Raw genomic sequence first — 25483 nt, forward strand, 5'->3', positions numbered from 1 at the left:
CAGGGATCCCCTGACAGATTTGCAGCCCTGGCTGCGCTGCAGAGATTTGCACAGTCAACTCCTCCGCTGATGCTAGCCTTGGCCAGAGATGTGACACAGCTCCTCGGCAGCAGGCAGTACAGAGGCTGCGAGCCCCATGTTTACACTTAAGTCTCCCCTTTTTTGGGAAGCTGATCCACGGCTGGCGGGGCGCTGGGGGAACTTGCCTGATGCTAGAGGTGGCCGTGCCTGAGTAGGTCTCCACTGAGCTGGGGTGGGGGGACAGGGAGCCTGTTTGCTGGTGTCTCTGGCTCAGGCGTGGGAGCTGCTGCTGCACTGAACAAGCGTCAGGCTCCTGAATACTCGGCTTAAAGAGACAGCGTGCGGATACACTCACTCAGGAACATGCAGTCTCCCACACACACTCCCAACACATACGTACAGTCTCCCACACACTCCCAACACACACACGCGCACAGTCTCTCACACGCTACTCCAACAAATGCACACTCTCCCAACACACACCCAGTCTCCCACGCACACTACCCCAACACACACACACACACATTGTAAAATTATAATGTGGTATGAAACTTGGGTGGGGAAGCACCTCCCTAAATGGCACCCCTGAGGTAGGGGCAGGGTGGTTGCTGACTGGTGGTGAGGCTTGGCAGAGCATTGTCCGGCTGCAGCCAGCCAGCCCTGGGGAGCAAGCTCAGGTCTGTGATGTCCAGGGCCTTCCTCCCTGCCTGGTTCGCATCCCCAGCGTGCAGCTCCCTGCCACAGTGCCTGCTGCAGCTGCACATGCAGGACAGAGCGGTGTGTGGGTAACACTTCCTACAGCACCTGTGCTCAGTTAACCCTCTCTAGCACTGAGGCCCCCTGCTCCAGACTGACCACAGTATCTGTTGCTGTATTACGGCTCTGAGTCTCCAAATCTTCCAAATCTCCTACTTTGCTCACTTCACAGGCTAGACGAAGTTTAAAACCGATGTGTCTGTATATATTTTTATTCCTCTTTTGAGGATAACATAGATAAATCACACATTTAAGTGCGTATGGTTAAAAAATAAATGTGTGCACCCACAAGATGTAAAGCGCAGCCTCCCCCCATTTTCTGTCTAGCCCACCTCAGCCCCCTCCCTGTCCCCACCCCCACCTGGAAGGAGCTGGAGCCCTCCTAGTTCTTCACACAGACCATATAAATTTTTTTAACCTGCTGTGCAATTTCTCCTTGGTAATCTGGCCAAATTCCCAAGGGAACTGTGATTTCTTTCTCTATACAGAACTTCACCATTCCCTTCTTCTAAAAACCCTGTTGCATTATGTTGCTGCTATGGGAACAGTTTGTCGAAAGCTTGTCTCTCTCCTGGTCCAGTAAAAGATATCACCTCACCAACTTTGTGTCTCTAATATCCTGGGACCGATACGGCTAGAATAGCACTTCAGACACGAGCAGTTGTCATTTCTGGAGCCCAGAGACGGCTGTAGTGACCCCTACATACACATGTACAATCTGAAGAGTACTTTGGGATCCCTTTTAGATAAATAGAAAGGATTTACGATCAATCCCAGTGGTACACCACGAGGAAAGCGTGGCTGCAGCTAATACAATGCTGTCTTTCAAATAACACCCTTATTTCTCTAACAATCTTTCAGGGGAAAGGGCAGTGGATTCATATTTTCTATGTGCATCATGCAACCCATAAAATACCCTTATTCCATTTTTTATGCACTGCACTCCCCTCTCCAATCTACATCCATCACTAAGACCTCCCTTCTAGCCTAGGAAAGCAGCTGAAAAACCAAAAAGAAAGGTTGTGGCAAAGGACTATATGGTATTCCCAGGCCATGCCAATACAAGGAATCAAATCCCGATCTCTGATTAGGTGGCACGACCACAAGGCTGTCCCTGAACATTTTTAAAATTCACATTCTCACCTATAAACTTTGGACTTTGCTTGCCTCCTTGACCCAGCCTTGTTTAAAACGTAAGCCACTAGCTCATTCAAAGATTCTGTTTGGATGTCATCACTAAAGACACCTGGAAAATAAGAGTCTTCTTTCTAGTGTAAGAAATCAACAGACACACTGGAAATCAGACTCTTGGAGGATGGAAATGGACTATAAATAGTGTTCTCCAGTTACTGTGACGTTATCCAAGATATACTTTCCTTTAATTAGACAACTGGGAATGGATTCAGAGTTCACCACGCCCACACCCCATTTTGACAACACAGTACACCACAGTACGGAGTATATTAATCAGTATGAGCTACAAGCTACTGACATTTTCGCACAAGCTGTGCAAATGCTCATTTCAGTAACATGAGCTTCAGGCAAGTGATCCACCTACTTGAGATAAACAGTGTGAACAGGATTGTGATGCTGCAACTGCAGTGTCACAACACAGGAAAACACCCACATTATATAATCTCTATCTACATACATATGTGACAAACTGGGAAATTTTCTGTAATATTTTAATGAAACCTCTGCGTGCCTCAGTTTCCCTCTGCACTTCATATTGTTACCCAGTGGAGGGAAAAGTGTTAAGTCTGCTCATGGAGGCAGGACAGGACATGAGGTTCGGGTGTCACCTTGCGGTCTGGGCCACAGCGAATAGGATCATTAAGGAACTGGCTCAAACCCGCTGAAAGCGACCCCACGTAAGTGCAGAATCCAAAGAAAGCCCAATGACCAGAATGTTGACATACAATGACCAAGAGGAAGGAGCCCCCACCTCCTCTCACCCCAGCAGGGAAGCTAAGCAGACACCCCAGCTCGAGAACAAAGGACTGAGACATGATCAGCAGAGGATAAAGTGTGGGATACTGGAGGAAGCTGGCTGCTCTCTCCTGGGACTGACAGAGAGCCTAAAATGGAATCCACTACAGCTTGGCTGGTGGTTTGCTCTGACTTGACCAGAATGGGCTATGCTTTAACTTTGATTTCTCTATGCTAACCTAAGGACTTCCAATGCTGTGTTTTTCAGTTGACTAATAAATCCTACTCTGTTCTGAAAAGTGTGTTTGGTGTCACTGCAAATACTTGCTCAGTTGCGTTAATCCCTGCAGGGTGTATAAGGGCATGTCTTCACTACCCGCCGAATCGGCGGGTAGCAATCGATCTATTGGGGATCGACTTATCGTGTCTAGTGAAGACGCGATAAAATCGATCCCCGATGGCTCTTCCGTCGACTCCGGAAATCCACCGCGGCAAGAGGCGGAAGCGGAGTCGACGGCAGCGCGGCAGCGGTCGACTCGCCGCCGTCCTCACAGCCAGGTAAGTCGACCTAAAATACGCCACTTCAGCTACGCTATTCACGTAGCTGAAGTTGCGTATCTTAGGTCGACCCCCCCCTGTAGTGTAGACCTAGCCTAAGTCTCTAACTAGGAGTCTGTCTCAATGGGACTAGCTGGGCAGAGCTCACGGTGTGAAGCCAGGAGTGCTGGAGCCCAGACGTTCAGCCTAGGAGGCGGTGAGGCTGGGAGGTCTACCCTTAAGCTAAAGAGTGGGGCTCCTTGGGGCTCTGCCACACTCAAGGGGTTCCTTGAGTGTGTTTAAAAGTTAGGGCATAGTACTGATCCTATGGAAACGTGGCAATATATTAGTGTACTCAGGGCTGGTGTGTTTTTATATCTTGTTCTGCTCAGTCATCTGTGCAGGAATTTAGCAGTAAGGAGAGATCTACAGCTGGATGACTAAAAAAAGAGAAAAGTAATTAAATACTTTCCTGGAAACCCCCCAAAACCCTAGCCACGGTGACCACAGCTATAGACTTCGTGTAGGATACTGTGGGTGTCAAAGATTTAGATGCTTGCCATGCAGAATCCGTTGTACTGTGAGCTCCCACACAGTTGACAGTGCCCCTGCCTCAAAGCACCCACAAGTGTGTGACAGGTGAAATATGCACAGCCACAAAAACACAACCATTCAATCTTCAGTATGTTTTTGTTGGTCTCTTAACCCTACTTATAACATAGTTACAACAAATATAAGCACATATTACAACTTTTTCTATTTTTTTTTTTTTTTAGTTGACCCCCATCCCTCCACAAACATGTCAGTCCCAAATGACAAAAGGACAAGTTATTTTAAAGGTCTGTGTTCTGCAACAGACAAATGCTTCAGCAGCTCAGGGCAGTCAGTACATACTGTTCTGGGGTTATGTAACTACGGATTGTGAAAGAACAACCAGAGCTTTGAAAACAGAAGCGAGCTGACAGCACTTACAGCTTCCCCTTAACATCATAATTTGCCATCAAATTACATTGTGGAGAGTTAAAAAGCAGTACCACAGAAGTGAATGTTGCAGGCTCTAAGTCCGTGATGACTTCCACGGTATGTGTTAGAATGTGTTGGAATGAGCAGGAGTTGTACAGTAAGGTATGGAATTCTCATGCACTTTATTGTGGATTTTGGGTGGTTGGGGTATTTTGGGTTTTTTTTTACCTTTGCTGCCAAGACACATACGGTAGCAATTTTATAGCCTTCCTGAAAAAGAAAAAAAAAAAATCTCTACAGAGGCTCCAGCTTGTGCAAAATGCTGCTGCCAGGATTGTAACTCACATGAGGCAGATGCAGATGCAGAGTGTCACTCCAGTCTTGAAGGAGTTACACTGGGCTCCCCTGTTAAAAAGAAAAAATCAAACTGTTTTTAAAACCGCGACAGCGCCGCACCATTTGGGACTTGCGTGTTTGCTGGAGCTGCTGCCGCCGAAGAGCTCGAAAGGTAGTCTGCTGGCTATTCCACAATACCGCTCAAAACTGATTTACAGAGGAGGCACGGTTAGTAGTTGTACATTCTATAGGCAAAATTCGGGCCTTAACTTCACAAACCAGTCTCAGATCAATTCAGCAATATTTTGTTGGCATGACAAGCTACCCAAGTGTTGCCAAAGTGTTTGAGAGACAGATCCCTCAAGTTTCTATCAGAAGTAAGTATAATCTACTCAGGAACAGCCTTCATAATGTGTTTAGGGTTCTGTCATTAGTGACCATACCTGATCTGGTGGCAGGTTACTATGTAGCCTAATGCCATCTCTTTCCTTTCAAGATATTCCATTCCCTTCACACCCACCACACATCTACATGTCATCAGGGAAGAATATATGTCAAGAGCCACTGTGTGGATCTGAGAACAGAATTTTGCCCTAAATCTGGAATCTCCTCCCATCAAGAACCTAAAATACAGAGTCAGTCTGACTCATGTACATCAAAGCTTAAATCTTATTCTTTACACCTAGACTTATCTAGCAAGTTTGGGCTTTTCTGTGCAAAGCTTTTTGTTCATGAAAGGTGCCATGCAACCTTACACGGCATTGTACAGTACTGGTTAACAAGCACAGATGGTAAAGAGAATGAGAACTATTCTGCAACTTATAAATATGCACAAAAGAATGAGAAACAACTTTTAAAGAAATTCAAACTAAACACTAAGCTGAATGCTTTTGAATAGGTTTCAAAGAGGGCCCGACAGAGCAGTAAAGTACATACCATTACCAATAATGCTTTTTTAAAATAATCTTTAAATAACCATTTTGCATGGTTAAGAAAGTTTGGGGTGTGACTGGATTTGGTTTGGGGGAGGAGGAGAAAGCTCTTCAAGACCTGCACATTTCCTTCTTTATTCCCCCTGTTGCACTCTCAGAGGTTCCATGTTGAGACCAAGGTATTCTTTCATTGAAGGTGTGACATGGCTTCTGCCAGAGTCTGTCAACACTCCTCATGGGTTGGTCAGAGAAGATCATGTGAGAACAGGGAAAAAATGCTTTCTCCCTTGCCTCTGCATAACCTCCACGTTTTGTGCCACTCCATGTGTGCCATATTCTGAAAATTATTTACTGAATTAATTTGCATACTTGTAAACAATTTGTGTATAACCATAAAGTTCTGTTTTAAAACAATTCTGTGGGTTTAGTGCTGGTGAAAGGTGTTGTACTAACAGCAGTGATGACAAGTCCTTGATTTCCCATACAGGGTTCTCTGGAGCAGTGGGAACAGCTGCAAGGAAGAAGGTCCTTATTCCGCACACCCTCAGAATAGGAGTGTATGGCTTATGGGCAGCCAAAGGTATCTCTGAGTGAACTCAGGAGTAAGTGTGGGAGCCTGAGGATAGCGCAATTGCTGAACCGCTATGAAGAAAAGAGCCTGGGGCTACTGGAGTGAATGATGAGGCGCGGTTGCTATGTTGTGGCATTAAACTTTGTTCATTCGTCCCCAGTGCTCCATGCTGGCAGGGAAGTCGAGAGCGGCCAGGGGAAGAGGCAGAGAGGTTCCAGGCTGCTTGCTCAGCAGCTGCCACAGCTGCCCCCACCAGGAGTATCACCTGCAGCTCAAGCACTCCTGCTTCCTAGAACTCAGCTGAATGCATGACATTCAATTCAGGCTGTGGGAGTGTGAGAAAGGGTGCTGGTTCTGCGGGTGAGATGCATTACAATTGACAAGTTTTCTAAACATGCTTGGCCCAGGTGTACCTCCTGCTGAAGTCAATGGGGCTAGAGGGCAAAATTGGCCTTCTGACTGCACATTAAGATATGCTTGAAATATGTAGCCCAACAGGCCGAGACTCTGCAACAGGTGACTGTGGAAGGGAGAAGAGCTCGTGTGTGGAAGCATTAATGCAAGGATCTGGGCTTTAACTTGAATAAATCACTAAAATATCAGCTGAAGAGAAACCAGCAGCAAATAAAATAAAACAACAACAATAATAATAAATTAAAAATGAGCAGAGTAAATGGCTTGTGTGTTTGCAAGTGCGGGGCTTCAGTGAAGAATATCAATATAAACTCACTTGCAGCCTAATCCATATTTAGGCACCTAAAAATGGGCCTGATTTTCAGAGGTGCTGAGCACCCAAAAATCCTGCTGAAGCAGTGGACGCTCAGAACCTTTGAAAATCAGGCTGCTCTCATTTAAGGCCACAATTCAGCAAAGCACTTACCCATGTGTTTATGTACATACCTATTCAGCAAAGCATAATATCTGAACCTGCTTAACCCTAAGCACATGCTTCAATCTAATTTATTAAAATTAGGCACATGTTTAAGGACCCTACTGAATCAGGGCCTAAATGATTTGTCCAAGGTCACACAGGGAGTCTGAGGAAAAGCCAGGGGGTAGAACCCTGTTCTCTTGACTCTTAGTTTTCCATCTTAACCACAAGACCATAATAATCCTTATTTTATTACTCACATGAAGCTGTACAGAGCAGGATCTCTGATATTTCAGCCTACATCAAATCTAGTTCTCAGAGTCCTAAACATCTTCAAATGCGTAATGAAATCATGTTTTGTTTTGTTTTTCTTTAACTCCCTGTATTTTCATTCCCAAATGAGAAGAAACTGCAGCGTTATTTATCATCATTGTCTTTCTTTAACAGGGAGGAAACCTTTTCGCACACTGCAGTCAGTCAATAAGTGACAAAAGGTCTGTTCCGCTGAATCTAATACCCACATACATGCCTCTTTGCTATGCAGGAACAGGCAAATCTTGTACCAACCCTCCCTATTCATTAAGAAGCAATGTGGTATCACATACACAGCAGGGCTTTGTATTGTTCCATGTCTATTTTGTTTGAGTGTGTGCATTTCTACTTAACAAAACCCCAACAAAACAATGCTCTTGCAAAGTGTTATTGTCCCGACACACCTTCCCCAATTATTTCAGGGAAATTCTATGGCCTGTGATATACAGGTTAGTCAGACTATAAGATCACAATGGCCCCTTCTGGCCTTTGAATCAATGAATCTATTAAAGTAATCTTGGTAATGGTCCTATCAAAGGACCTAATGTCACTGAGTTTTGTTTGCTTTAGGCCTGATAAAGGTTTGGGCTTCCTGGCTATGTCTCGCAGAGTCAGAACTTGGTAACAGACTCAGCACTTTAAGGTGGAAAGATTTCTTCTCCTGAATAAAAATGCCAGGCTTGAGCTTACACCAGTAATAATAAAGTCTAACTATGTACAGATTTCCATATGGGCAAAAGCCACTCCTTAGTGGCTGCTACTCTGTGGCACCTCTGCATTTCTAGTGAATCTTCCTTTTAACTGGTCATTTTAACAGTCTGAGGAGCATTTCTTAGAACTGGAATAATTTTTATCACTTTCAAAGAGTCGAATGAATATTCACCTTGGCTTTTATGAGTGTTTGTGTTTATTCCAACATCATGGAAATGTTTTGTGTTTAACTGCAGACCTAGCTTACAAACCACCCTACCCAGCTGCAGTCTACTGAGAATCATACTCCCAAACTGGAAACCTCACAGCGTATCCATGGAAACAAACCACCCTACTAAAGTATGGGCTTAGCTCTTCAATAAAGAGTTAAGCAGGGGGAAGAAATGGTTGCACAGAAGGCTCATGTTCAAATGCAACTCAATAATATCCAAAAATAGCAAGGAAAACAATTTAAGATGTAACTGCCTTCCAAATCCAATACCCTACGGTACCATTCACATGCATTAGCACCTGAACAGTTCCAATTTGTTATTTTCCCCACCATTCCTCCGTCCCCTTGAGGCATTGCTCAATCTGTCTCTGGACACAGATTTTAAATTGGAAGGAAACAAATGTCTAGTTGGTAATGTACAGGAAAGTAAACTAGGAGTTCTAGGTTCTACGCCGGGCTCGGTCAGATTCATCATTTGATGTGGGGCAACTAACTTAGAGCTTGATTTTCACAACTGCATGTGCGCAAACACATACCTTTGTGTGTGTACAATCAGCACAATTGCACATACAAATCAGAAATTTGCACATGTTGATAAGCAGTTACATATATAACGGGTCAACTGTCTGCTAAAATAAATGACTTACAAAGCATAATCAGGGAAATTGTGCGTGTACAGTTGTGAAAGTCAAACCTTCAGTATACTTGCGCCTCAGGCTTCTCCATTTTACAAATGACAATACACTCCCTACACCACAAATTGTGCGTGTACAGTTGTGAAAGTCAAACCTTCAGTATACTTGCGCCTCAGGCTTCTCCATTTTACAAATGACAATACACTCCCTACACCACGGTGTGTTTGAAGCATAATTAACGCTTGTAAAGTGCTTTAAGATCCCTGGATAAAAGGCTCTATTACAAGTGGAAAGTATTATCATCATAATTTCTACCAGTCCAGCAAGAATAAGATCCTAACTATTTGGATATTGAGAAGGTGCTGATCAATGTAGGTCTTCAGCTATATTGAGACTGTCAGAACAAAGACCAAAATACTGCAACTTTTTAACCACGTCTTATACTTAGTGAAGTGCTACCCTTTCAACAGCTTCAGTCTAACACTCTGATTCTTGAAGAAATGACACCTTGCAGATTAGCACTTCATCAGTTGGTGATTTATTTGGACACCATGACAAGCAACATGTGCTTTTCCCATGCCCCATTCTCAGTGCCAACACATTACAATCCACAGCTTCAAAGCTCAGTGTGCAGTTTTACGCAACTTTAAGCAGTCAACTCTTAAAAGCAGCAATGGAAACAACACTGACAAAATGGCTATTGTAATGTTGCCTGTATTCAACCAACCAACCATCCCAAAGTAGACTAGAAACATCTGGGCTTTGAACTGCTTCTAGTTTTAAATCACTAATTGCTAAATTATTAATAATAGCCTCAAAACCTGTGCCTGCCAAGCTGCACGTGCACTAGTGTGAATACACAAAAAGGTAGCAGACGTGCAATTACCTGATTACATGCACACAACAAATATTCATCTGATTTTGCAGATGCAATTTTGGGAGCACTTTTGCCAGATTAGTTTCAAATGTATCAGTCAGTCTCCCTAGCAGCCCCCGTTTCTTTTCCAATATTAATAATTATAATTATATAATCTCTTAAAAAAATCCAGGTAGCACAACCCTGAAATGAAGTTGTACATACCTGTAGAGAGCTGGGTACAAAAACCAATGGCCATTATTAAGAAAAGGAACTGAACACCACCACAAAACAACTTCGCTATTTTCAATTGTTACATTATGATGAACTAAAGGGAAACCATCAACCTAAATATCACACTTTTGTCTGAATATTTTTACTTATGATTGTTACACACACCACCTAAAATTACTACATTTGGAAGAGATTAGAGGGAAAAATATATGTCTGTAACTCTTTTGTTTAGTATGCATACTCAGCAGTACATTGTAACTAGTCAGTTCACTGTCTTCCCTATGTAATAGCAACTCCATGCAGCTCTTGTATATCACTTTTCCTCTGTAGATCTCAAAGCACTTTACCAAAGAAGCAAGTATCGTCAGTCCCATTTTATAGATGGGGTAACTGCAGCACAGAGTGGTGGTGTGACTTGGCTACGGTTAAGCATTTAGGCCGGCGGCAGAGCCAGGAATATAACATAGTGTCCTAAGTCCCAATCCAGTACCATATACACTGGACCACACTGTATAATGAACCAGTTTCTTCATTTGTATGGGTCTTTGACATAGCCAGCATGGGAGAGAAAAACATTTAAAATATAAGATGTGATTGTAAAACCACAAAAAATTGTAGGGGAATCTGGGGCAGGTGTAGGACTTAAAATTACTTTTAATTCATTTTAAAATGAACAGATTTCAAATTGACTGAGGGCAGCATTTTCAAAAGTGCCTAAGTGACTTAGGAGCCAAAGTCCCATTAAGAGTCAACATTCTTGGGCTCTTAAATTACTTAGGTGCTTTTGAAGGTTTTATCTGGTCTCCCTTACAAACAGATTGGGACCTTTTATGGTATTCTGTTAGTGGAGTTTCTCTCTGAAGTAGGTTCCCCTGCATGTAAAAAATCTTTATTATGGGTATTTACATACCCGTATATACTCGTTCATAAGCCGAATTTTTTTAGTAAAAAAGGGAAGCACCAGAGAAGGGGGTTGGCTTATGAATGGGTATAGAGAGGGAGAGGTAGGACACAGCCCCTCCCCCCAACAGAGGGAGCAAGGACAGGCAGCACAGCCAGAAGGGAAGAGGCGGGGCCAGAGTCTCTCCACTTCTGGCCACGCTGCTCTCCCCCAGCCTCTGAAGCAGCTGCAGCTCCGGGGCTGGCAGGCTGCAGCCACGCCCCGGCCCCGCCCCCCAGAGCATGCTGCAGCCGTGACGTCCGGCCCCGCCCCCCAGAGCACACTGCGGCCGTGACGCCCGGCCCCGCCCCCCAGAGCACACTGTGGCCACGCCGCCCGGCCCGCTGAGGCCATGCTGATGGCCCAGCCCACTGAAACATGCTGCGGCCACGCTACCCAGCCCGTTGAGGCCGTGCTGCCCGGCCCAGCCCACTGAAACATGCTGCGGCCACGCCGCCCGGCCCAGCCTGCTGAAAAGTGCTGCGGCCGTGCCGCCCGGCCTGCCAGAGCAGCTCCAGCCTGGCCAGAGACATCCTCCCCTGGCCCTCCCCAGATAAGGTGGGAAGGGATGGGATGGGGAGAGTGTGGGGGTCCCGGGCTAGGGGTGGGGTCATGTGGGGGGTGGTCACAGGGGTTACTCCCCCGACCCCCAGCTTCTCCCCCCCAAAAAATTTCCCCACCAGTTGCTGTCCCGGCCCATCAGGGTAAGCAGCTGGCGCGCCGGGACACTTTGTTTACTTAGGTTTACCTCTGTGTCTGCGGACGCTCGAGGTAAACAAACCACCTCGGCCCACCAGCAGCTTATCCTGATGACCCGGGAGCCAAAGTTTGCTGACCCCTGAATTATAGGGTCGCCTTATGAACAGGTTATAAAAATTTTCCATTTTTACTTATCCATCTTGGGGGGGTCGGCTTATAAACGAACCGGCGGTATACTAAATATACAACTAGACAGTTTCCTTTCTCCACCCTTCCAGCTTACTGTGTAATATTATAGTTTGAATGTATTTATAAAAAACATGATCAAAGTTCATTGGAAAACTCTATTCTATATGTGTACACAGAAGATGTTTGTAAAACTCCATTAACTTTAATGTATTTTGGAAGTAGGTTTGGAATTGCTCATCTATGCATACCCCAGTTGCATATCAACTTAAAAAACAAACTCAATTTAACTGAGCTACATAAATGTAAAAAAAAGGAAAAAGAAAAACAGACACAGTTTTATGTGTAATGCAACGAGAGTTTGATTTAAACATATGAAACTTTACAGCACATTAGCCTATTATGTAAGTGAGACCCATCAGAGGGTCTTCGTCAGCGTGTGTGTATGTGTTTTGTGTGCGTGTGATTTAACCTGCTTTAAATCAGATACATACTGTACCAGCTGGTGCAAATTGGCTGTGAGTGCCCCTTTTTGCGTTCCCACTCTCAGTTGCTACCAGTCTCCATTGCTTGTGACATTTTAAAAGACAAGTCCATTCAAATGACTAAGAGTCTCCACTCCCTGGGCTAGCCCGGGGACTGGACTATGTTTAGAAGTTTTGTTGGCATAGCTATATCAGTTAGGTGGGTGAACAAATCACTCCCCTAATTGATATGGTCATGTCGGCAAAAGCCCCACTGTAGCTGCAGTTATGCCAGCCAAACAGTCCTTCTGCTGGTACAGCATATTTTGTTCAGGGAACTGGTATAAGCTACACCAGCAAAATAATTCTTGTGCTAAAGAGGCAGCACAGTCAGTCTTACACAGAGCACAGAAAGTTGCTATCACCACCTGGTGGGTGTAGATGGGCTTCATAGGAATTCATATCCATTAAAAGAGGCCGTTGCTCTGATGTGCCAATTCCAGAGTGGTTGGTGGGTGATCAAATGGGAAAGATCTGATATCAAGTATTCACCCTGTAGGAGTTTTAAACTGCAAATTCACGAGCTCCAGGGAAAATGAATATACCATAGGAAACAGTCCCACACTGACTGGATAAATTAAATGACTAACCGGTTGGCAATGTTTACCTGAAACACCACATCCTGTTAACAGGAGTTGATCCTGCTGGTAAAGGGTTAAGTGAGGCTCCTGATTCGCTGAGTCAGGAGGCTCACTACACAACTGGATATCAGGAAAGTAGGAATAGCTTTCTAGATCTGTAAGTTAAACAGTCCTGATGAAGGACTTCATTAATTTTAAATTCTTTGTTAATAAAGCTTAAGCCAGTAGAGTACTGACTCTACACATAATTGTGTTTTAGAGCAGGTTGGGAAAGGCAACTTCTCACAACAACCGAAGAAGTCTTTTCCATCTCTAACATCTGTGATGCTATGAGAATGGAAGTGTTGATATACCTAACAACTTACAGTGTGAGAACCTCTCTGTAACTACTCTGCAATATAACAAATCTTAGCATTTACTTTTAAGCTTGTAATGCTTCTGGGACACAATCTTAATTCCATCACGGTAGTACAGTATTAATTCTTTTCAGCATACTGCACAAATAATGATTTAAAAGTCTCATTTACTATTCATTTTCTCACTGAAACCGGTTTCACTATTGATGACGACTTTCTTATCAATTCCCACCCAATATAGAGGCAGAAGTGACTTAAGTACAGGGACAGTTTTCCCAAATGAAACCATCTTGGCTACTGTATAATTTATCTCACAGGTATGATAAAACTTTCAACAAGACTAACTATTGTAGAGAAAGGTTAACGACTGAGTAACTGGTCTTTACTAATTCCCTCTCCATCTGTCAGTGACTTGGTATGAAATTACAGTCTGTTTAAAACCTTACTTGTTTACCTAAAGTTCTATCAAGGGACACTTTTCTGTAACCTCATCATGCAACTTGCCCTGTTTAAGACCTAGGGATGCCAAAGCCTCCTGGATTACTTGGATCCAGATCTGACAATATTGCTCAAATGTTTAGCTCACCTTGAGAAGAAAACAGCCAAGAAAAGTTCTGCCTGTCTTAAATTTGATCTCTCTTTCTCACATTTCTAAGTGCCCTTCACTGGACTATTTAGGCTCATTTAAATGCCATGCTAATGAAAGTCTGGCAATCTATTTGCAGCTGTTCTTTCATAGGACAGGTCTGATTTTTAGAAGCCACGGTAGAGAAAGGGTTGTGCATCTTTGGCTTAGACCACCAACAGCATTTTCATTAACCACAGATAGAGATGGTTTTGACACTACTAAACAAACAGGAAGGAAGGCAGGAATAGAGTAACATTACTACTTATTAGTGTTCTTCTATTAGAGCTGGATTGGATAAGCAAAAATGAATCATTAAGATGGATAAAAGAAACTGTAATTTACAAAACAAAAAGGTGCTACAAACATAAATCCTCAAATCTCCCTAATTTAAGGATTTGAACATAAAGATCTTGCAAAATTACTAGTTTTTGCACCATGTGCTCTCATTGAATGGCTGCCCTTCAAGTCTATTTGGAGATACTAGATCCTGACGCTTGTGTAATGTTATCTCTTTGTTAGGAAAGAAGCAAATATAATAGTTTCTATTGCAGAATTCAGAAACAGTGCCCTCCCTAGGCTCCCTACTGAGATTCAGAAAGGTCAGAAGGAAAAACTAGTGACTTCTGTGGGGCTGATTACATAACTGATCACATGGACTTCTGTTAATCTTCTCTAGAAGTAACCACTGAAATTACCCATAGCTCATGCTTGGCCCAAACCCATCAAGGCTTCCAAAAACTGATACTTGATCCCCATGTTATACACACAAGCCACAATAAAACACACACTATTGTCCCTGAAGCTTAGGAATTTATTCCAAACACTATCTCTCTAGCCTGAATAAAGCCGCCTGCTGCATATTATAATGCAGTTCATCAATACAAGCAAAAACTAATGCAGTGAAAGGAAGTGTATATAAATAACCTGTAAAGTTAGAATACTACACAGATAATGTGCTCCTGGATACTCCATGTCGCACACATATGAACTTAGCAAGATTCTTCGAGTTTCCAGAAATGTGGGAACCCTCCATCTTAGCATGTGAGGGTACTACAGTGAGCCTCAGTGGGCAAGAGAGTATAAGTGCATCAACAGTTATTTTGTTTTGATTTACACTCCTGGCAGGCAAATTAACTCTAGCCATAAACACAGCGACCACACATTTTTGAGACGAGAAGGGAAAGCAAATATACAGTTCATGTACGATAGCACCAGTTTTTTCTCTGTGGTGAAGGCTGAAATCATCAGGCATCTTGCCTGAAGGAAGGAAGATGTTATTGCCCATGCAGCCCCTTAGAGGACACACTGGGTGGAATCATATTTTAGTATAATGTGGCACGATGATACCATGACTATTGGTGACAAATATGTGTCAATCACAGTCATCTCTCAAGTGTTGTTCCTGATAAGGCAATCTTCCTGGTTAGGGAACACATGCGCTCTACATCTGTTAGTCTTAAAGGTGCCACAGGACTCTCTGTTGCTTTTTACATGCTCTCTGCAGTGTAAGTAAATTGCAACAGCTACTACAAATTGAAATGGAAGTGCTGTGTTCCCAGTAAAATGAGCTGTATCCCAATCATTAAACTGTACACTGTGCGTAGGTACATGTTCTTGACATTCATAGTTGGAGTAAAGAAGCTGGCCACAGACACGCTATTTTGAACTTGATGGCAAAGCTGTTTAAATAACTAAGTTCAAGATGGGTTAAGCTCTCCTGACTTTTTTGGTACTAAGAAGCATCTTGCCTAAAGCCCTCTTTCCTCACTTTGGTGGCACAGGCTCAAAGCCATTGCTGTTGGAGAAGGAAAGAAGAAAATGGTGCGTAGAGTTCTTTCTGCTGCTAATACTGCCTCCTCCCCTTCACAAGATGGACAATTTGGAGGTGTTCTAAAAAAAGAATTCTGTTCTCTGGCTGAACAATCCTGAGTTCTCAGCTATCAAAGGCAATGATTGCCAACCATGAATGAATGTCACCAATTTACTTCTGACATCACGGTCCTCAAGGATACAGAATGGAAAAAGGATTCTGCAATCGGTACACCTTCCAAAATCAAGGTTTGAGCACGAGTATAGGCTTTCAGTGCCTTAGTGTCATCTAACACACTGATGAGGGTGTTTGAGATTTTTGTAAGCAACTTTAATTATAAAAGGTAGCTTAACAAGGCCTGTGGTCTCTTCTGGAACTGCAGAGACAGAAGACTAGAGAGTGGCTGATGGACTACAAGGTGCCAGACCCTTCTCCTTCACTTTGGTCAATTTCTTTCCCTTTACAGGTTTTGAAGATGCACCAATTGGGATTCTGGTCACGAGCCAGCGTACTGGCAGGAAGATGTCATTTACTGATGCTGAATCTCAACTAAAAAACAACTTTTTACATTCTTTCTCTCTAGACACAAAGCAGAAGCTGGTGATTGCTTCCAAGTCCATGTGAAGGGGCATGGATTTATGCAAGTGGCTAACTTTTCTTAGCCGGAATACATTAGCTCCTAGGCTATGCACAACAATATGTTAATATAACCCCCCAAAAAATACAACATCAGTTAACAACGAATGCATCATTTAAAGCTTCTGCTGCAAATAAATAACTAAGTCTACTTATGTGCCATAAGATGAATAGTGGATTTCACTATTTATTGCAAGTTATAGTCAAATAATGTTTACCCACGTGGGGAACAAAGGATGATGCTGAAATACAAAAAGATGAATGGATGATATTAGTTTGTCTGCCTGAGTTAAGGAAAGAGGAGGAAAATAACTACTTAGAAATTGCCATTCATAGCACTTTGCATCATCAAAGTGGTTTACAAACCTTAATCAGATTCTCACAACACCCATATAAGGGAGATCAGTAAGGATTATTATCCACTTTGTCCAGTTGGAGAAAATGCAGCAGAGTGACTTGCCTAAAGCCACAGAGGGAGCCATGATCAATGTCAAAGTTGAAACAAAAATGTCTCTGGGTCCCACTCCTCTGCTCAGACCATACTTCTCTGTTTTCCATACTATATAGCATCACATCCATTCCAGCGGCACTAGACATAGCCTGCTGAAAGTGTCCTTATATCCTGGTTTTGCTAGGCTAGTCTCCGTTTTTCATATCCTGTCCCAGAAAATTCCTTGAGGACATTTAAAATGTTCATATTTTTCATTTCATCAATCAAAACTTTTTTTTTAAATAACTACATGTTCATTCAAGTCATTCTGCTGTGCCAAGTAGAATTTGCTCTGCAGTTACCAGGAACAGCCCAGTGGAATGAATATTCTGTGGGATAAACAGTGTTTAGAGTGATCAGTGGACGGAGCATAGACACTATCAAAATTGTTCTTTTTGTTCACCATAAATGCTAATAACACTCATTCAGTGTTTCATACTAACCTCATTCAGAACATCTGTGTTGCTGGAAAAATCCTCCATGCTGAGAAATATCTATCTGTCGCTATTGAGACAAAATTGGCGAAAGTGGCACCCACAAACTTTTTGTAAAAAAACTGTATTTTTGTTTTTTGAATGACTATTTTGCAATTCTAAAAAATATTGCCACATTTTTTTATTTTGAAATTATGATCACCTTAAGCATGTGACACTCAAGGATTATGGCCAGACCCAACATAGATTATCCAGGAGCCTCTGGAGGCTTTCCTGACCTCAATTTGGCTGCTGGCCCTTGGCTTCTCCGATCCTCAGTGCTGTCCCTGAGGCTTTCCTTGCCACACTACTCATCTGCTGATACAGTAAAAAATGGTTATCAACCTGCTCTGGAACTAATGTTCTTTGAGATGTGTGGCACATGTCCATTCCATTTCAGGTGTGGGTGTGTGCTCAGTCCACAGTTGTCAGATTTAACCTGAGCTATACCTGTAGGAGTGGCATATGCACACTCTCCTGCCTCACACCACAACACAAAGGTATAAAGGGCAGAGCCACCTTCATTCCCCATAAGTTCTTTCTTACTGGAAGACTCTGATAGAGAGAGGATGGAGGGTGGGTCATGAAATGGACAAGTGCAACACATCTCGAAGAACAACAGTTACAGAACAGGATAGTAACCATTTTTAATTCTTCAAATGATTGCACGTCTATTCCATTTCAGGTGACTCGCAAGCAGTTCAATCTGGAGGTCGGCGTATACCTGAATAATGACTGAAGGACCACACATCCAAATCTGGCATAATCTCTGGTTTGCCCAGAGATGGCATAATGGGAAGCAAAAGTATACACTGAAGACCAAGTTGCCAATTTGCAAATGTCCAAAATAGTCAGCTGGGCCAGGAAAGCCACAGAGACTGCGTGAGATCTGGTCAAATGCACTAGCCCTGTTGTAGCACAAATTAACACAACAGGAGATCCACAAGGAGATCCTTTGAGGAGAGACTGGAAGAGACTCTGTCTGCAATTGCTACGAACAATGGAGATGATGACCTAAATGGTTTAGTCCTGTCCAGGTAAAACGCTAAGGATTAGGAAAGAAAGTTGATCAATATATTGCCTGATTGATGTGGACGTGAGATATCACCTTAGTGAGAAACTTCGGATGACGGCGTGGGAATACCGTGTCCTTGCAAGAGACCATATACAGAGGTCCAGAAACTAGTGCTTGTAATTCGCCCACTCTCCTAGCTGAGGTAATTGCGACCAAAAAGTCTGTCTTTATGGAAAGATGGAGCAATAAACAGGTAGCCAATAGTTCAAGAGGAGGACCCACTAGCTTTGTTAACACCATATTTAAGTCACAATGGAGACCAGGATCTTGTCCTTGAGGGTATAACTGGTCCAAATCCTTCAGAAATCTAACTGGCATAGGACTGGAGAAAAATGATTATCAATTGGTGGGTGGGAAAGCGGAGATAGCTGTTAGATGGACCTTGATGGAACTAATGGTAAGACCTCGCTGTTTTGGGTATAACAAATAGTCCAATACACGATGGATTGGAGCGTGGACCGGGGGGAGGGAGACGACGACACTTTTTTGCTGGGACAAAATGGAGACTCCCACTTTGCCAGGTATATAAACCTAATAGAAGGCATTCTACTATTTACAAGTGCATATGGAACCCCCTTTGAACAAACCTCATGAAGCCTTAGCCATGGAGCACCCAGGCAGTCAGGAGGAGAGCCTCAGGTTGGGGTCGGAGGGCGACCGTGGTCCTGAGAGATCAGGTCTGCATCCCATGGTAGTGGCAATGGAACTGTGTATGAGAGGGTCAGCAAAGTGGAAAACCAATGTTGCTGAGGCCATGCTGGAGCTATGAGTACGACTCACAGATCCTGTGCTGCAGCATAAGCCTCCAGAGTAGATGGTACTAGGATAGTCTCCTGTACCGTTAACTATATGGAGCCACTTCAGGGGCTGGTCTCAATGATGCCAGTGCTGATGCCAGAGTCGACGGTCCCTCCTGAGCAGATGATTGCCTCAGAGACCTCCTCAGCCCTTGGGGGAGGGATAGCTCAGTGGTTTGAACATTGGCCTGCTAAACCCAGGGTTGTGAGCTCAATCCTTGAGGGGGCAATTTGGGGCAAAAATCTGTCTGGGGATTGGTCCTGCTTTGAGCAAGGGGCTGGACTAGATGACCTCCTGAAGTCCCTTCCAACCCTGATATTCTATGATTCATGCACACTCTTGTATCCTTGTCCACATGCTTGCTGGACCTTGATCTATCGGAACTAATCCCTTAGATGCCATCTTTCAGTGCCTCTTCCTCTGTAGCGGGGAGGGTGACCAGCCCTGAGGATCAGTCAAAAACCAGAGGAGCACTTCTGATGGACACTGATGTGCTCAGTACCTTCTCTGAGTGGAAAGTCTCCAAGGGGGAATGGAGGACCATCTCCAGCAGAAGAAACTTAAGCCCAGCCTTCCTTTCTTGGTTCTTGGCTTAAAGTTATTGCAAATTTGACACCAATACCTGACATGAGTCTCCCCGCGACACTTCAGGCAGCTGGAGTGCAGGTCACTCACTGACACGGCTTCTTGCAGGAATGGCAGGGATTGAAACCCAGAGACCAAGGCATTCCCCGTCACCAGTACCCAGCAACAGGAACTGAAGTGTTTAAATACACTTTAAAATAAAACTTATTTCTATAACTAACAAACAGTCTAAGGCATTAAAACTTCTGAAACAAGTACCAACTATCTACAAATATGGGGGGTGGGGGGGAAAGAAGAGAAATATTTCAATAGCTAGATCACACATTCCAGCCACCATCACAGGCAGTAAGAAGGAACTGAGGGAGGGCAAGGGTCGGCTCTGCCCTTCATACCTTCAAGCTATGGCGCAAGGCAGCAGAGGGGGCATGTGCCACCCTGACAGGTACCACTCAGGGAAAAATCTCCCACAGCTGTGCACTAGGCATGCACACACCTGAAATGGAATGGACATGTGCAATCACTCGAATAACTAAATTACCAGACCTGACCCCCGCACTGACTCATTTATTAACCAACCTTGACATTTTAGCTTCCAGTTCTCATCTTGAACAGGAGTATAGATAGCAATTATAAATTAAAATACCCAGTGTAGTAGAAAAACTATCATATACCTTATTTCAATGACACTGATGTGGTAGGAAGGGAGGATAGAAATTTGTGCAGTGCCTATTATTACAATATATAGACTGCAATACAAACCTGGGAAATGAGCAATGAGCTTTTTATCTTTATCTTGCATAAAGGGGGAGGGATAGCTCAGTGGTTTGAGCATTGGCCTGCTAAACCCAGGGTTGTGAGTTCAATCTTTGAGGGGGCCAGTTAGGGATCTGGGGCAAAATCAGTACTTGGTCCTGCTAGTGAAGGCAGGGGGCTGGACTCGATGACCTTTCAAGGTCCGTTCCAGTTCTAGGAGATAGGATATCTCCATTAATAACATGCAGAGAATATATTGTATATGTATTTAACAAACAGTTTTATTTCCCATCCTCCACCTTAACTTTCAGAGCATTCCTTGTACTTGGGCGATGGAGAAGTAAAGCATGAAAAAAATGTTAAAAGCTAAAAGGTCATTTATAGCCCCTGCACAATGTACATCTTGTACAAGTTCAACAGAAACATAAAATATTCCCTATCCTTTGACCTTTATTACACAGGCTCAGCCAATTGAGGAGTGGGAGATAAGGAAGCTTAGTCACAATTGAATTAAGATCCCTTTGATGGTGGTTCTCACAGGCATATTCTCCCGCCATGCTGGGTGAATGTACAGTCTTTTCATCCTCACAGCATAAAAAACAAAATCAGCTTACCACTTACAGCCAGGTTCACATCATGGTGTAATTTTAAGCAAATAGGCATCTAGGACAATGGCTCTCAACCTTTCCAGAATACTGTACACCTTTCAGGAGTCTGATTTGTCTTGCGTACCCCAAGTTTCACCTCACTTAAAAACTACTTGCTTACAAAATCAGACATAAAAATACAAAAGTGTCACAGCACACTGTTACTGAACAATTGCTTACTTTCTCATTTTTACCATATAATTATAAATCAATTTAAATATAAATATTGTACTTACATTTCAGTGTATAATATATAAAGCAGTATAAACAAGCCATGGTATGTATGAAATTTTAGTTTGTACCGACTTCGCTAATGCTTTTTATGCAGCCTGTTGTAAAACTAGGAAAATATCTAGATGAGCTGATGTACCCCATGGAAGACCTCTGCATACTCCCAGGGGTACGCGTATCCCTGGTTGAGAACCACTGATCTAAGACACCAATTACATCCAGTGTAAGCGTTGCTCTTTCTGAGACCCCAGATCATTTGAAATTGCACTAGGGCAACATATTTTGGGACCAAATATGGTTTCAAGATAGTTAATCTAATTGAAACATCTAAAGTCAAAATCCTCTGAATAGGTGGCACTTCAGCCTACTGAGCAAGCACCTCCTAGCTAGAGTGACAGCAACCAATTTCTATTTTTCTCTTAACAAGCGAGAGACAAAGCACTGATCAGAATCAGTTATAAAAATCAAGAAGGAACTCACCAGCAAGTGTGTAATCCATATCAAAACCAAAGCACTTTATCTTTTCCATTGCTAAACTTCTGTTCACAAAGACCCTGTAAAGAAGAGAGGAAATAAATCCATAGGGATAAGCATTTCTGGAATAAAATTATTTGGGAGTAAACTTATTTTTCTTATTATCAAGTGACGTGATCTAACATACCCAGACTATCCTAAATATGTAAAAATCAGAACTTACCTGAAAAATGAATGCACAGATCAGCTTTACCTGTCAGTATGCTTCCAACAAAGCCATGATTTTTCATGGTTATTCTCAAAATTAGTGTGTGTATAAACATACACACACCCTGGTACAAGTCCTGTAAAAATTCCTAAATACAGGAATGCAAGATCTCTTGAACCCAGGCTCACATACAAGAGGAAACTGGATGGGGAGGAAGGATGAAGTTTGCCTGATTAAAATAAAATATGACAGAGAGGCAAGAAGAGAGGGAATGAGATTAGCAGTTTCCTGGATAAACATTTACTATTTGAGCCCTGTTTTGAATGAATCTGAAAACTCAAGGAAAATTTAAAATGATCTCTCACCAAAATCTGACCAATACTATTATTAATCACTTAATATAACACCACAAAACACACAGTAAAATACATTCCCACCCTGAAGAGCATAGGGGAAGTTTTTACATTATTTGTAACAGTGTTATTTTCCAGTTTTTATTATCATCAAAATCTTGCTGCAGTGATAATCTGTTCTATATATTGTTCTGATACTTTGATTTCAATGCACTGCATTCATTTAATCCAAAACAAACAACAAACGAAAAACAAACAAACAAACCCAAGATAAAGAAATAGGTCAGAAAACACAAAAGAAACTGCATTCTGCTTCAGCTATTACATTAACTAATCCAGTTAAATTTCCCACATAATTTCCACCATGTAACTGATCTGTCGTTCCTCCTGATTTCTAGGCAGGGTTGGTCTCATCTGAGAACTAAAAATCAGAGTTACAAACAGCAAAGCCAAGGATTCCACTGTAGGGAGGAATCTCAGCTTGTCGTCAACAAGGCTGATGTTGGCCAGAAATTCCACGTATTGCTAGAGATATCATGCCAAGAAAAAAAAACTTGCCTAGAAATGTCTGAGAAAGGGTAATAGTACCCAAGCATTCGGCTGCACTCTGGACCCAGTAAGGTTTTGTCTGGATACAAGCACACTGCCCTCAGCAGGATGCCAACATAATTAGCCTTCTCTGAGGCTAATTCAGAAACACTTCTTTGTGAAGGTAATGTAATGGGGAGAAGGATACCATAAACAATGACAACGGTAAGTGCAAAAACAAATAGACACCAATTCCATGAAGCTTCTAGTTTCAGAAGATCCTGAGATTCTTCTTCAGACTTATGGCAGCCTACATAACATGCCAGTTTAACTGTGTGTCAATCTACTGAAGCTAAAATTTAAACAGCAAAATGTCAAGCTCAAACTACCATCCTTCAATGCCAGCAGCCTTACCTCATCTCTCATAGATGTTCTTCTTGCAAAATGTGTAGCCGTCTGATTCATCTACTCATCTGAATCACATTACGCAAGTCCTTAAAGGCTTCTCTCGTACAAATGCAATTTTGCTTGAATCTGATTTTACTTTAGTTTAGAACATCATTATGTCTGAACCAAGCCCTAAGATACCGTATGTCTTCTTGAATAGTGCTAGGGAAAACACATCTGTGGCTAACTTAACTAGTTATTGGATATCATTGTTGTTCCACATAGATCCACTTGGAATAGAGTTTCTTTGGCACTAGTATACTTCATCCCTAACCTTCCATGCTCGCTCTGGGACTCACAGTTTCCTGGCAAACTGCCCACCTCTGACAATGAGGCATGTAATGGGACTGAGGAGTTAACAATGACAATCTTTGCTGACAGATGTATGTAATATCTAAACGATGATATATTCAGTAAAAAGCCTGTGAATAAGTATAGATATCCCCCTTGAAAATATCAGAGGAGATCATAAACCACTCAAGCTTCACTCTTGAAATAAAGAAATCAGCTCTCTGGGCTGTGGTGAGACAAAGTGTCTGAATCAGCAGCATGGGTGTTTTTTAAAAAGAAGTTTAGATATCTCAGATTTAGAACAGGCCAATGCTAGATTTAAAATTTTATTAGAAAATATTTAAAAATAAACGATACAGAAAATTTGAAGCGTCAGTTGTTGGTCATTGGGGGTAACATACAGAGTATGGGGGGATGCTAGTATTTTGGGGTTGGGCAACACACATAATATATACAGACTGCAATGTCCCCAATGGGGGGGTAGGCGGTGGGCGGGATCAAGATACCGTTGACAAGCGGTGAGGGTCAACCACTCATACAGGGAGTACAGACAGTCGTGGGCATAAGTAAGTGGACTGGGTAATGGGGATGGGGCAACCCTCACGTGGTGGGATTCAGTTAGGTTGGGTGGGTTCGGGGCTCAGGGTTGAAGAAAGAAGCCTTTGTGTGAAGGAGATGCTACGTTCTATTGCTTCTGATACCAAGAAATGCTTCTAAATATCTAATTCAAGTACATTGGTAAGCAGAAAATATTTCTGATCTGAAGTTTGTTCAGTTTGCTTTCTAAACAAGGAGGAAGAGATGTGTAGAAGGGATAACACATTTCTGGGAAAAGTTATAAATAGTTTTTGCCAAAGCGTGACTGGCCCTGCAAGAGCTGAATTGGGCCAGGTGGGCCCAATCAGCTAATTAGGCTTCAAACAGGGGAGCTTTAGTCTGGAGGCAGCTAGTTAGAGAGAAGCTCAACTGCGAGGGACAGGCAGGGTTTCTACGAAAGACAAGAAAACTGGAAGAAGAGGGGACTGCAAGGAAGCAGGCTGTGGTCACTCTCTGTGAAGAGGGAGGTGTGTTTGGGGGACTGCAGAGCTGAGTTGCCCAAAGTTACTCCCTGGAATGAAGGAGTAAGGAGACTGGCAAACCCAGAGAAGTGGGGAGGGCATAGGTATGGAAGCAGCTCAGGGAAAGGTAGCAAGGTGCAGGGAATGGACCTGGGCTGCTGTGTAGAGGGTCGCTGACCAGAACCCAGAGTAGCAGCGGGCCCAGGTTCCGCTGCCAGCCACTGCATGAAAGGCACCATGAGAAAGTGAAGCAAAAAATTGCCTGAGACAGCTGGAGAGCAGGAACTTTGATACCCCCGTTCCCGGAAGGGGAAACCACAATAGTGACTTGGCCAGAGGCTGAGTCACAGAGAATGCTGTGGCTCCTGAGAGCGAGAGAGAGGCAGCAGAGGAGAAACTGGATGGGTGTAATGACAGCTGGAAGAAGCGTCAGCCTCACCAAGCTAATCCCCAGGACCGCCAGAAGGCGGTGCCATCCAATGGTGAGTGGAGCAACCCCATCACACCAAGTAATAGGGCTTGATTTTTTACATTCTTTGAGCCTCACGCCCTGGAGGAGAGTTTGCCTGTAGAGAAAGAGGACTGAACGTCTGCCACATTGAAGAGGAGGGAAGGGTTACGAAGGAAAATTAGAAGAGCCTCACAATTCTGAAAAGGGTTTCAATTATGGTTACAATGGAATTGACCAGAAATGATGGAAAGTTCCTTTCAGCCTTCAATATTCTTTTCATTAATCTGCTTAAGAATGCTCAACAAAATATTAACAAACAGCACAGTGGGTTTAAAATAAAACATCATGTTGGTACTGGAGATAAAGCATGGTTTTTCTAGCTGCAA

The 25483-nt window shown here is 43.1% G+C and overlaps 1 protein-coding gene across 1 annotated transcript in view; it reads right to left on the minus strand.

Moving 5' to 3' along the window:
• NT5C2 (5'-nucleotidase, cytosolic II) overlaps positions 1-25483 on the minus strand; it is an 83265-nt gene that overhangs the window by 24255 nt on the left and 33527 nt on the right. Inside the window, exon 3 of the mRNA XM_065407293.1 lies at positions 21768-21841. Within this exon, the coding sequence (XP_065263365.1) occupies positions 21768-21841 (74 nt within the window). The remainder of the gene's footprint in view (positions 1-21767; positions 21842-25483) is intronic.

The sequence above is a fragment of the Emys orbicularis genome, chromosome 7 (assembly GCF_028017835.1).
Source record: "Emys orbicularis isolate rEmyOrb1 chromosome 7, rEmyOrb1.hap1, whole genome shotgun sequence".
Lineage (NCBI taxonomy): Eukaryota > Metazoa > Chordata > Testudines > Emydidae > Emys > Emys orbicularis.